Below are 14,083 nucleotides of genomic sequence, written 5' to 3'. Positions count from 1 at the left end.
TCTGCTCTTCCTTATTCTTTTCCACTGCTTGCTTTTGGTATATTTGCCTCTTATTTTTCTAGGTTCTTGCAGGGGGAGCTTAAACTATTGATTTGAGACTTCTCTTTTTTAATCGTAAGCATTTTGTGTTATAATTTTCCATATCGGCATTATCTCTGTTAAACAAATTATGATATGTTACATTTTCATTTTAATTCAGTTTAATTGGTTTTCAAAGTACTTTTTAAATCCCTTGAGATGCCCTCTTTAACCCATGAATTAATTATACCTGTACTTTGGCCACCTCACTCGAACAGTTGACTCATTGGAAAGGACTCTGATGCTGGGAGGGATTGGGGGCAGTAGGAGAAAGGGACGACCGAGGATGAGATGGCTGGATGGCATCACGGACTCGATGGACGTGAGTCTGAGTGAATTCTGGGAGATGGTGATGAACAGGGAGGCCTGGCGTGCTGCGATTCATGGGGTTGCAAACAGTCGGACACAACTGAGCGACTGAACTGAACTGAACTGAATTATACCTGTACTGTTTAGACTCCAACAGCTTGGAGATTTTTCTGTTATCTATGTTATTGACATCTAGTTTGATTTCATTATGGATTTATCTTGGTGTATCTTCTGCAGGAACTCAAAAAGAATAAGTATTCTGCTCTGATTTGGTGTAGTGGTCTGTACATTTCAATTAGATCCTGTTAGTTGATAGAGTCATTGATTTTCCTGTATCCCTGCTGATCTTCTAGTGTTCCACCAACTATTTAGAGAGGAGCATTGAAGTTTCCAATTGTAACTGTGAAATTGCCTATTTCTCCTTTCAGTTCACCAGCTTTTGCTTCACGTTTTATAATTCTGCTGTTTTGTACACACGCTTTTTAAGACTACTATGTCTTCCTGGCAGGTTGACATTTTTGTCATAACGTAATCCCCTTCTCTGTCTCTAGCAACTGTCTTTGCTGAGAGGTCTACTTTATCTGATATTAACTTAGTCACTCCTACTTCTCTTTGATTAATGTTGGTATGACTTATCTGTTTTATTCTTTTACTTACAGCCTCTCTAAATCATTATATATGAAGCCAGTTACTTGCAGATAGTAAATAGTTGGGTCATTTGGGGGGGGGGTGTCATTTCTTTTAATCCACTCTGCATTCCCTGTCATTTAATTGGTATATTTAGACCAATAATGTATTTAAGTTAGGGATTTCATCTGTCATTTCATTTTTTGTTTTCTGCTTGTTCTCTCTGGTTTCTCTGGTTTCTCTGGTTTCTCTGTTTTCTTTCCCCTGCTTTCCTTTTACATGGACATATTTTAGAATTCCACTTTTATTTATCTGTGGTGTTTATGAATATGCCTCTTAAAGATTTTTAGACTTGCTCTAGGTGTTACGTTATATAAACATAACTTATCAAAGACTTACCATAGATTTATCAAAGTCTACTGATATCTGCACTCTACCAGTTCAAGGGTGTGTAAACCTACCTTCTTTTATGTCTCCTTTCTCTATTTATAATACAGTTGTCTTAAACATTTCCTCTGTATACATTTAATGGTATGGTAATTTTTGCTTCAACTGACAGACATAATTTAGAAAACTCAAAACGAGGAGGAAAATTCTTTATTGCATTTACTCACATTTTTGCTTTACTTGTTTTTGTTCCTTCTAGATAGTCCAAGATTTCATCTTTCATCATTTAAGAACATGCTCCAGACTTTCTTTCAGGGTAAGTCTGTTGGGTGACAAAGTCTCTTACTTTCCTGTCATCTGGAAATGTCTGGATTCCCCTTCATTCCTGAAGGGTATCTTCTCTGGATATATAGGACTCAGGGCATACCATTCTTTCCTTTCAGCATTTGAAAAATGTTCTGCCATTTATTTCTGGCCTCCATGGTTTCTGATGAGAAATCCATTATCACTCAACTGTTTTTCTCCTGTAGGTAACATATGGTTTCTCTCTTACTGCTTTCAAGATTATTTTCTTTGTCATTAGTTTTCAAAAGTTTGACTATTAAGTGACTTGGTGGACTTTTCCCGCTTGCTCAGCTTCCTGAATATGCAGGTTTAAGTCTCACTAAAATGGGGAAGTTTCCAGTCATTATTTCTTCCTAAACATTTTCAGTCACCCCTCTTCTTTTTCTTCTCCTTCCAGGACTGTGATAACACAATGTTAGATCTTTTACTTTAGTCCCACAATTAACAGACTCCTGAAGATCTGTTAATTTTTTTTTCTTTAGTCTATTTCTCTTGGTTGCTCAGACTGGATAAATTCTACTATTATTTTATCTTCAACTTCACCTCCTATCTCCTCCATTCTACTTTTGAGCCCATCTGCCAAGCATTTTACTTTGATTATTATATTTTTTCAATTCTAAAATGTCTTTGGTTTCTTTACTAAGTATCTTCAATGATTTTTACTAAGATCTTCTATTTCCTTTCTAAATCTTCCTATTTTTAAAAAAATTTTTCCAAGTGTATTCATAATTATCACTGAAGCATATTTAGGATGATGGCTTTAAAATCATTGTCAGACAATTCTAACATTTCTGTCATCTAAATGATAGCATCTATTGATTACCTTCTTATATTCAGTTTGAGACTTTCCTAGTTCTTGGGATGGATTAGTAATTTTTGATTGAAATTCAGATACTTTGCTATGAGATTCTGGATCTTATTTAAACCTTCTGTTCCAGCTGACAGTCTGCTGGGCCTCCTCTGATACCACCACAGTGGGGAGGGAGAGAAGTGGCTCATTACTACTAGGTGGGGATGCAAGTCCAGGATCCCTGTGTGGCATCAACTGACACCATAGAAGGGAAACCTCATGACCACTCTACCAAAACGAAAGTCCCAGCCCCACACGGCCTTCTTCAACACCACCCTGTCGGAGGTGTGACAGTGCCTTCTCGTACTCTGTGGCACAGTGGCAAAGAATCTGTCTGCCAATGCAGGAGATGCAAGAGATGCTGGTTCAGTCTCTGGGTTGGGACGATCTCCTAGAGAAGGGAATGGCAACCCACTCCAGTATTCTTGCCTGGAGAATCCCAAGGACAGAGGAGACTGGCAGGCTACAGTCCCTGGAGTCCCAAAGAGTCAGACACAACTAACTGAGCACACACATTATATACTTTGGCAAGAGCAAGTCTAGTTTTCCTACAAGGCCTTTGCTGGTAGAAGTGAGGCAAGGACCAGGGCCACCATCTTTTCTGTGATGTTTGGCTAGGGTTAGTTCAGTTCAGTCACTCAGTCGTGTCTGACTCTTTGCAACCCCATGAATCACAGCACGCCAGGCCTCCCTGTCCATCACCAACTCCCGGAGTTCACTCAGACTCATGTCTATTGAATCAGTGATGCCATCTAGCCATCTCATCCTCTGTCGTCCCCTTCTCCTCCTGCCCCCAATCCCTCCCAGCATCAGAGTCTTTTCCAATGAGTCAACTCTTCACATGAGGTGGCCAAAGTACCAGAGTTTCAGCTTTACCATCATTCCTTCCAAAGAAATCCCAGGGTTGATCTCCTTCAGAATGGACTGGTTGGATCTCCTTGCAGTCCAAGGGACTCTCAAGAGTCTTCTCCAACACCACAGTTCAAAAGCATCAATTCTTCGGCGCTCAGCCTTCTTCACAGTCCAACTCTCACATCCATACATGACCACAGGAAAAACCATAGCCTTGACAAGATGGACCTTAGTCGGCAAAGTAATGTCTCTGCTTTTGAATATGCTATCTAGGTTGGTCATAACTTTTCTTCCAAGGAGTAAGCGTCTTTTAATTTCATGGCTGCAATCACCATCTGTAGGGATTTTGGAGCCCAGAAAAATAAAGTCTGACATTGTTTCCACTGTTTCCCATCTATTTCCCATGAAATGATGGGACCGGATGCCATGGGTAGCTGTTGTTTAAAAATTTTGGCTAGGGTAGCTGTTGTTTAAAAGTTTTGTCATGCTAGGCTGCCCCTTTCCTGGTTCTTTGGCTAAAAAGAATAGGCTTTGTTTGGACTTCTTTGTGTCTTTACCTAATTTTCTTTCCAGGTTACCAGGTTTTTTTAACTTGAAATTATAAAAAGGATTTATCAAAGGATATACGAGGCGAAAAAGGAAACTCAAGGAACTAGCTTGCCACAGTGTCGTTTCTTGGATCCCAAAGTTCCTAGTTAGAGTCTCAGTCTCTCCGCCTTTCAGATCTATCCTGTTTGTAACACCCAGTTTTTACTTGCACTTCGCAGGAAGAATAGGAAAAAGAACTTCCACTGCATCATTCACAGAAGTGGAAGTCTCACAGCTAAGCTTCAAGAAACTACCTCTTGTGTGTGTGTTAAGTCGCTTCAGTCATGTACGACTCTTTGCGACCCCATGGACTGTAGTCTACCAGGCTCCTCCGTCCTTCGGGTTCTCCAGGCAAGAATACTGGAATGGGCTGCCATTTCCTCCTCCAGAGGATCTTCCCAACCTAGAGCTCAAACCCACGTCTCTTATGTCTCCTGCATTGGCAGGCAGGTTCTTTACCAACTGTGCCACCTAGGAAGCACGTTATCAAACAAGAATATCCATAATTACATTTAAAGGCTATTAAAATAATCTCTCCTTTTTCAACTACATATCTACATGAAGCCAGAATTTTTCTCATATAGTTCAGTCAAAACAACTTATCACAAAATTGAATGCAGAAGCAAGCATAAGAATCCAGCTGTTATCTATTAAGCCAAGCATTAGAGATTTGCAAAAAATACAACTCCAGTTTTACACTACTTCTTTGTTTTAAAAAATATAACTATTTTTCATATAGCATGTTAACATATATTATTTTAGTACTGTTATTTTGCATTTAGAAAATAAACACTTAGGCATTTTCCAGTTTTAACTTCCAACATTGAAAATGTCAATAGAGACAAGCCACATAAATAATTATTAAAGTCCTCAATAATTTTTAAGAACATAAAAAAGGGTCGTGAAACCAAAAAGTTTGAGAGTCTATGAGATAGAGAAATCTAATATTAAAGGAAGCTCTTACTTCCTCTCCAAAGAGTTGTAACTGTGGTTTGTGGGCACTCTGGCCAGTTCCTGCTATCAGTTCAGGCAGTATCCCTGGTCTTGATGGAACGACAGCAGCATATTCTTGACTGACATCCATAACAGGAGCTCCGTGCAGTATTCTACAGTGTGAAAAAAAAATATTTTTAAGTCATTGAGAAAGCAACGGGTATTTACTCTCATTTTATATCTCTATGAAGTAAACACATTGACATTTGATATCTACACTAAATGAGACTTCACTGGTGGCTCAGCTGGTTAAGAATCAACCTGCCAATGCAGAAGACACAAGAGATGCAGGTTCAATTCCTGGGTCAGGAAGCTCCCCTGGAGAAGGGAATGGCTACTCACTCCAGAATTTTTGCCTGGAGAAATCCATGGACAGAGGAGCCTGGCAGGCTACAGTCCACGGGGTCACAGTCAGTCGGACACAACTGAGAGCACATGCATGCATGCATTTTGCTAAATAGATATTATGCAGAAGTCAGATAACTCAAAATGGGGAATAACTCAAAAAATAATTTATGTTTGCTTCTGAATGTACTTTAGTAGTAACCTTTTGGTGGCTTTGTTTTATAATATAATAGTAATAAATTCACTCTACGCAAGTCTCATTACAACAGAGGTAAAAAGTTCTCTACCTTCCAATTCCTAACCTGCTCCCCACTCCAAGCTCATGGGAAATGGTTTCATTTCTTAGCCCAAGGCAAAGCATCACCCTAAGCAGAACTGCCTGCTCACATTAAGGTTTTTCTTTCTTGATTCATATCTTGCCAGGATGAACAAAAAACCGTTATGGCATTAGGTCTTTACTTCTGGGCTACCAACAATATACAGGGCTTCCTTAGTGGCTCAGAATATCTTCCCTGTAGCTCAAAAGGTAAAGAATCTGCCTGCCAATGCAGGAAATGTGGGCTTGATCCTTGGGTTGGGAAGATCCCCTGGAGAAATAAATGGCAATCCACTCCAGTAATCTTGCCTGGAGAATCCTATGGACAGAGGAGGCTGGTAGACTAAGTCCATGGGGTAGCAAAAGTCTCAGGCACAACTTAGCAACTTAACAACAACTAACTATATATACATAAGAAGAATATACATAGGAGGTTTAAAACTTATCAACAAAAGTCTGAATTAAACCAAGAGATGAGGTAAATCAAAATCTGAAGGCAAAATGTGTCATTAATGACTGACTTACAGATGGCTTGAAATAACATTAATTTTTGTATTATCAGTTCAGTTGCTCAGTCGTGTCTGACTCTCTGCAACCCCATGAATCGCAGCACGCCAGGCCTCTCTGTCCATCACCATCTCCCAGAGTTCACTCAGACTCACGTCCACCGAGTCAGTGATGCCATCCAGCCATCTCAACCTCGGTCTTCCCCTTCTCCTCCTGCCCCCAATCCCTCCCAGCATCAAAGTCTTTTCCAATGAGTCAACTCTTTGCATGAGGTGGCCAAAGTACTGGAGTTTCAGCTTTACCATCATTCCTTCCAAAGAAATCCCAGGGCTGATCTCCTTCAGAATGGACTGGTTGGATCTCCTTGCAGTCCAAGGGACTCTCAAGAGTCTTCTCCAACACCACAGTTCAAAAGCATCAATTCTTCAGCGCTCAGCTTTCTTCACAGTCCAACTCTCACATCCATACATGACCACAGGAAAAACCATAGCCTTGACTAGATGGACCTTAGTTGGCAAAGTAATGTCTCTGCTTTTGAATATGCTATCTAGGTTGGTCATAACTTTTCTTCCAAGGAGTAAGCGTCTTTTAATTTCATAACACTATACAAAATATATAAAATGAGTATAAAGTGGAACTACACTGACTATAGCCATATTTCAATTTCACTTAAAAGTAGAGCCAATGTTCCCTCGAATGCTTGGTATACCATTACCTGAACAGACAATCACTTTAGAGCCACCAAATATGAAAACCAAGCACACCCATACCAGACTGACTGCACTTAACAATATGCTGAAATCCTCAGATTCTATCATATCAAACCAGCTCTTAAAAATCAGGCCCACCCAAAGCCAGGCTGGAGAAGACAGGCCTTTGCCAAATTAGGTTCATGGGGGAAAAAAAGCCTCCTATCCCACCCAGCTAAATACCTGAATTCAAAGAGAAGGTAAAGCTCAACTCCCAGCACAGTGGCTTATAACACACTGTCATTCAATATTCAATCCAATATGCTTTCCCAAACTGCTGAGGATGGAGAGGTGATGACTCTCCTGCAGCCTGTGTCTGAGATGTGTCTTAGGATCTACTAACCAGATGCACTCACATACAGTCTAGAAGAAGGCTGGCAAGCAGTCGTGGCAACACTGAGTTCTTCTGTAGCAGCCTTCCAGTTACATCTTTAGTGGGTAGGCTTTTTTGCCAGTGAATGTTTCAAACAGACATGGCGTATCTCCAGAATCAAAAGCTGTGGCAGGAGAGGCCACACAATCTCTGAGTCTCAGCTAAAGTGGTATGTTGCCAAGGTTGGCCTCCAGCTTTCCCACCTTCCTGACTCTACCAGAAGGAGCAGCAGGCATGGAAGCCAGTTAAACGTGCTATATGAGTCATCTCTGGAAAGTCCAGACTGCCTAGAGCCCATTCTTCCAATCTTTCCATTGATTTTACAAGCATCATATTCCCATTAGCAGATTCCTTTATGCTTAAAATAGCTAAAATTGTTTCTGTTTTCTGCAACTGGCTCCTCACTGATATATCCAGCAAAAACAAAAGAGCGGGATATTGCATTGTCTAGAATAATGAGCCAAGAGAGTACATACATGACAAGCAGGGAGGAGAGGGGTGACTTAAGAAGCTACCTTGAGGCACTGCTACATTTTTATCCAGTCCTAAGCCAAAGCTTTTGACTGTCTGGACCACAACAACTCTGGAAAATTATTAAAGAGATGGGAATACCAGACCACCTGACCTGCCTCTTAAGAAATCTGTATGCTGTTAGAATTGGACATGGAACAACAGATTGGTTCCAAATTGGGAAACAAGTATGTCAAGGCTGTATATTGTCACCCTGCTTATTTAACTTATATGCAGAGTACATCATGAGAAACACTGGGCTGGAGGAAGCACAAGCTGGAATCAAGATTGCCGGGAGAAATATCAATAACCTCAGATATGCAGATGACAACACCCTTATGGCAGAAAGCAAAGAAGAATTAAAGAGCCTCTTGATGAAAGTGAAAGAGGAGAGGGAAAAAGTTGGCTTATAGCTCAACATTCAGAAAATGAAGATCATGGCATCCGGTCCCATCACTTCATGGCAAATAGATGGGGAAACAGCAGAAACAGTAACAGACTTTATTTTGGGGGGCTCCAAAATCACTGCAGATGGTAACTGCAGCCATGAAATTAAAAGATGCTTGCTCTTTGGAAGAAAAGTTATGACCAACCAAGACAGCATATTAAAAAGCAGAGATACTAGTTTGCCAACAAAGGTCCAACTAGTCAAAGCTATGGTTTTTTGGTAGTCATGTAAGGATGTGAGAGTTGGAGTATAAAGAAAGCTGAGCGCCGAAGAATTGATGCTTTTGAACTGTGGTGTTGGAGAAGACTCTTGAGAGTCCCTTGGACAGCAAGGAGGTCCAACCAGTCCATCCTAAAGGAAATCAGTCCTGAATATTCACTGGAAGGACAGATGCTAAAGCTGAAACTCCAATACTTTAGCCACTTCATGTGAAGAACTGACTCATTTGAAAAGACCCTGATACTGAGAAAGATTGAAGGCAGGAGAAGGGGATGACAGAGGATGAGATGCTTGGATGGCATCACTGACTCAATGGATGAGTTTGAGTATACTCCAGGAGTTGGCCATGGACAGGGAGGCCTGGCGTGCTGCAGTCCATGAGGTCACAAAGAGTCGGACACAACTGAGCAATTGAACTGAACTGAACTGAAGCCAAAACCAAAGTGGTCAGGATCATTTACCTATTACTGTCTTTTCATATCCCGTATGTGCATTAAAAAAAAAAAAAACCCACAGAAATTCTGGTTGGTTGGAAGGAAAGTGAGAGAGGTCATTGGACATTGTAAAGTGCATAGCTAGTTCTGGTATATATGAACTGGAGATCTTAGTGGAAAGGCTACCCAAGGTTAGCAACTATTCCTGCCTGACAAAAATAAATCATTTGCTTTGAAATTTTTGTCCGAATTTTCCCTGCTTCCTTCTTAATTTCCAGAGAAAAGAACCAGTCCTTTTGAGAGATCCTCCCTTTGGAGATCACCACTATCTCAGTGGTTCAGACTGAAAATGTCTTCTTCTCCAACCTCTCCCTCATCCCAGCAGTAATCACTAGTCCTGACTCTTCTCCCTCCAGTGTCTCTCCACCCTGTTGCATTCTTCTCTCAACTGAGTCCTGTGATAACATTTTTGCTGTCCCTCACTTCCAAACTTTCCCTCCTCTAATCCATGCTACAGACTGGTACCAAAGTTATTGTCAGTTACCCTCTTCCAAATACTTTAATGACTGCACACACACACAAGCTCCTGGCCTCGCCATTAGGGTCCTCCACACCTGGGCATCACCTACTTTACCAATTCTACTTCCCTCCCCAACACCCAGCCCAATCTTTCACTGCACAAAAGATGCTCTAGATTACTCCAGCTGTTGCAAGAGAGACAGGGAAACTGAACTACAAATACCTACAATACAAGGTGACTATGAAAACACTGAAAAGACGACTCAGGTCTCAACCATTCCATGGGGCCTTTACAAATGTCCCTCTGCCCAGCAAAAATTCATCTTTGCCTCCCTAGTTTCCCGGTACATTTGATCTGCAATTTCATTACAGAATATGCTGCATTTTGTTCTTTGTGTTTTTCACAGCAGATTACAGGCTAGTTGGGGTGGGGGAAGACTGATTCTTATTCATTTCCTGTCTCCCATGAGTACAGTAGATACTGAATACATATTGTTTAACACTGTGCTTGAAAAATCCCACAGCCAAAGCCAGTCCAGACCGTGTCCTGAGAAACTGAGAATAATGGGTTGGCATGATGTACTACACGGATTCTCAAGGTGTATTCCCTAACCAGCATCATTAGCACCACATAGGAACTTGTTAGAAATTAAAATTCTTGAGTCCCATTAAAAGGTCTGGGGAGAACCCCAGCCTTCTGTGTTTTAAACAGCCCTACAGTTAATTCTGATGCACAATGAAGTCTGAGAGGCACTGATGCACTGCCCAGACGGTAAAGCGTCTGTCTGTAATGCAGGAGATCCGGGTTCGATCCCTGGGTTGGGAAGATCCCCTGGAGAAGGAAATGGCAGCCCACTCCAGTATTCTTGCCTGGAAAATCCCATGGACTGTGGAGCCTGGTAGGTTACCGTCCACGGGGTCGCAAAGAGTCGGACATGACTGAGTGACTTCACTTCACAGTTAATTCTGATGCACAGTGAAGTCTGAGAAGCACTGATGCACTGCAGCCTTTCCCAGCAGTCTGATGGTAAGAATATTCTGGGATGCTGGTCAGATCTATAGCTCCCCAGATACTTCCTCTGGAGATTCTAGTTCAGTTGGTTTGGAATAGAGGCCAAGATCACTTAAACACTCCAGGTGGTCTTTATCCTCAGGAAAAAGCCTAAAAAGCACAGTGAGAAGAGCTAGCCTTTGGAACGAAGTTAAAAACCAGCATTTTAGCTTTAGTTTGGCCACTTGATGTGCTGTGTTGGGTAAGTCATTTTTCCTTCTTAAGGCTCCATTTCCTCATCTGTGAAGAGCAACAGTGATGGGATCTTTCAGCATCTAATGCTTAAAAATAATATATGTAACAAATTTGCACAAAGTTCAGAAAAATACATTAAGTAGTTGCTATTACAATCATTTTTGTTATTATGACTGAGAGGACTGAATGAAGCAAACAAGCCTATCTCAGAGCGAGTTAAACAGTCAACATTGATCTCCCAAGGGCCAGAGATATAAAATAGGGTTCTTATTACAAGTTAGAAGAAGTTTGGAGAACATTTGCTCTAGGCTGTGAGCACTCTTAAAAATCTTCACCCACATCTTTTATGACTTACATAAAAGTGACTGCGAGCTCCATCCTGTGATGCATGGAGGGTTCTCCCTCCAGCAACCCTCTTACCCTCCCTGGTGTGACTCTATAACAACGGAGAACTTACACATCGCATCCTCCCTACCCCTTCCTTAGAAAATTCATTGTGCTCCTTGGGGTACTAAGCCTGGGGAGCATTCACAGGATAAAGCTCACAGCCATTTTTATGCAACTCAGAGAAGATGTGTTCAGAGATAGTTTGAGCGTTCACGCAAAAAGTTTTGTCAAAGTAATACTTACATGCAATATCTATCCCAAACACCATTTCTTTAAGGGGCTCATAGCAAGCCATTAAGTTGATCGCACAATCCACTTATTGGGTCACAATCGACAACTTAGAAAACAGTAACTTAAAAGAATGTTGTTTCAAAAGCAAACTTCTCGGTCTAGAAAAGACTTTAAGAGCTCACCTTCTTGAAGATACTAATCTACAAATAATTTTGCTTAGTAAAGTCTTTAAAATCAATAGCAGAGATAATGAATATTTTCAATACTTTAAAAAATTCAGGAAACACAGTCTTCAATAAGATAATAAATCTAAAGAAAAATAAGCCAAAGAAGAATAAGAGTATAACTATGCAGAATCTTTTATACAAATATAATTAGGGAGGGGGGAATTTTATTTTAATCATTGTAACTTCATTGCTACATGCAAACAGTGACATCTGGTGGAATGACATTGCTTTGCTTTCAGACATTTTTGTGTGAAAGTCGCTCAGTTGTGTCGACTCTGTGACCCCACAGAGTGTGACCCCATGGACTATAGAGTCCATAGAATTCTCCAGGCCAGAATACTGGAGTGGGTAGCCATTTCTTTCTCCAGGGGATCTTCCCAGCCCAGGGATCGAACCCCGGTCTCCCGCATTGCAGGCGGATTTTTTACCAGCTGAGCCACCAAGGAAGCCCAAGAACACTGGAGTGGGTAGCCTACCCCTTCTCCAGCGGATCTTCCCAACTCAGGAATTGAACCGAGGTCTCCTGCATTGCAGGCAGATTCTTTACCAGCTGAGCTACTAGATGTTGGCAGATATGAAATCAGGCAAATTTCCAAATAAATTTTTTGGTGTTTCCATATAAAAACAAAAATATACTAATCTTATCAAATATTTATAATGTGTACTAACATAAATTTGTCATCCCAATTTATTTTTTAAAGTATGCTTAAGGCTTACTTAGGTATGGGGGCTACTTGTTGAAAATGAATTAACAAAAATCTAAATGAGGTTACTGTTGATGCTAGTCCTAACTGCCACCTACTGTGATTGGGGTGCAAAATTCTGCCTCTGTTTCCCCATCTATAACATGAGATGGTTAGGCAAGGGCAAGGCCAAGGTCTCTTACAGCTCTTATATTTGTGCTTCTGTCACACACATCACCAGCAAGACCACAAATGGGGCTTAGGTCTTATATTCTTTGGTATAATACCTTGGGTCATTGTCTGGATTATGTAGCAAGGAACAAGGCCAAGTAAGTTGTGGCGGGTAGGCCAGGTCAGGATTGACCTGATCACCGAGGAATGAATGGCAGACAATGCAAGACATGGGGATGGTGTGGAAAGTCAGTCCCAGATACCCACACTGGAAGGACATGTGGAGCAGAAGACAAAACAGACGATCCCAAATGCAGAGCTGCAGACCACAGCACTGCAGGTGACACTGGAAAGGTCTAAATGGGATGTGGGCACATTCTAGTGTGGGGACGGGAGCAACCGGTGACACGGGGTACAAATACAGGCAGTATTCCGTGAGAGCTTTCAACAACTGAGCAATTAGTATCAGAAAAGTCCCCTCAGGGAGCAAGGCCCCAGCTTTGGCCCAGGACTCAGAAACAGAACTTCAGTTCCTAAGAAGGAACAAACAATACAAGATAAAATCCCCACCCGAATAAGCGTAAACCCTACTTTCGAAATTGGGTCATAACAGACCAAATACAAAGCATCAAGGGTGAGTAAAATATGACCCTTCCTAGTTTATATCAGGGTTGGTTCTGAAAACGAGATAAGAATCAGTATTTGGAATTGAAACATAGAAAAAAATAAGAGGAATTTTTATAAGGTCAAAAAACAGTGAACTTATACATACACATATATGTGTGTGTGTGTGTGTGTGTGTGTATGAATATATATATATAAATAATTCCCTGGTGGTCCAGTGGTTAAGACTCTGCACTCCCAATGCAGGGAGCACGGGTTCGATCCTGGGCCAGGGGAACTAAGCAGAAACTAACGCAACATTGTAAGTCAACAATGAAAATTAATTTTAAAAAACAGTGTGATATATTGGAAACCACATTTAGGATCAGAGTGACTTGGGTCTGAGTCCCAGCTTTCACCAGCTCTATAAATATGAACTGGTCAATCTCTGAACCTCCTTTTCTCCATTTGGGAAACAATGATTTCATCTATTGCATAGAGTGGTTGTTAAAAATAAATTATGCAATAAATGTACCTCAATAGACTTTCTACTAGATAATATTCTGTTTTCCATTTCAGATATTGCTACCCTACTCAAGATGGGGGGCCAGATAAAATCTTCCTGATGGAAGTACATTTTATATAGTTGATTTGTAAGCTGTAAGTAGTAAAGATAATAAGTCAAAATAATTACTCATATGTCTGCCCTCCAGTTTTAAAATTAAAATCCTCGAAGGATTATAAATGTCAAGATAACATCTTTAATGTCTTTTCTGTAAAATGTATGTATAAGTAATATATGCACATGCACAGAAAAAAAGCCAAGAATAATCTTTCCACATAGAAAACTCAGTAGGAAAAGGTCAGCTTCTAGTACAATAGTTTTAACAATCACAGATGAAAACCACAGATGCAAAATCTTTCAATCCTGTCCTCTCCCACCTCCAACACCTTTCAAGAATACTACCAAGTGTATCTGATATGACAATAAATGAATATGAGATGATCCAGCCTACTATAAGAAAATTAATTTCTGATTGGCTTAACTAACATTCAATACTATGAAATCTACAAGGGAAACAACTT

At 40.7% G+C, this 14,083-nt stretch overlaps 1 protein-coding gene across 1 annotated transcript in view; it reads right to left on the bottom strand.

The window, feature by feature from the left end:
• TTC6 (tetratricopeptide repeat domain 6) overlaps positions 1-14,083 on the bottom strand; it is a 244,409-nt gene that overhangs the window by 124,202 nt on the left and 106,124 nt on the right. Inside the window, exon 7 of the mRNA XM_060401450.1 lies at positions 5,001-5,142. Within this exon, the coding sequence (XP_060257433.1) occupies positions 5,001-5,142 (142 nt within the window). The remainder of the gene's footprint in view (positions 1-5,000; positions 5,143-14,083) is intronic.

Source organism: Ovis aries, chromosome 18 (genome assembly GCF_016772045.2).
Source record: "Ovis aries strain OAR_USU_Benz2616 breed Rambouillet chromosome 18, ARS-UI_Ramb_v3.0, whole genome shotgun sequence".
Classification (NCBI taxonomy): Eukaryota; Metazoa; Chordata; class Mammalia; order Artiodactyla; family Bovidae; genus Ovis; species Ovis aries.
Note: the sequence above shows the minus strand (reverse complement) of the source record. Positions and strands in the feature narration are given on the sequence as shown.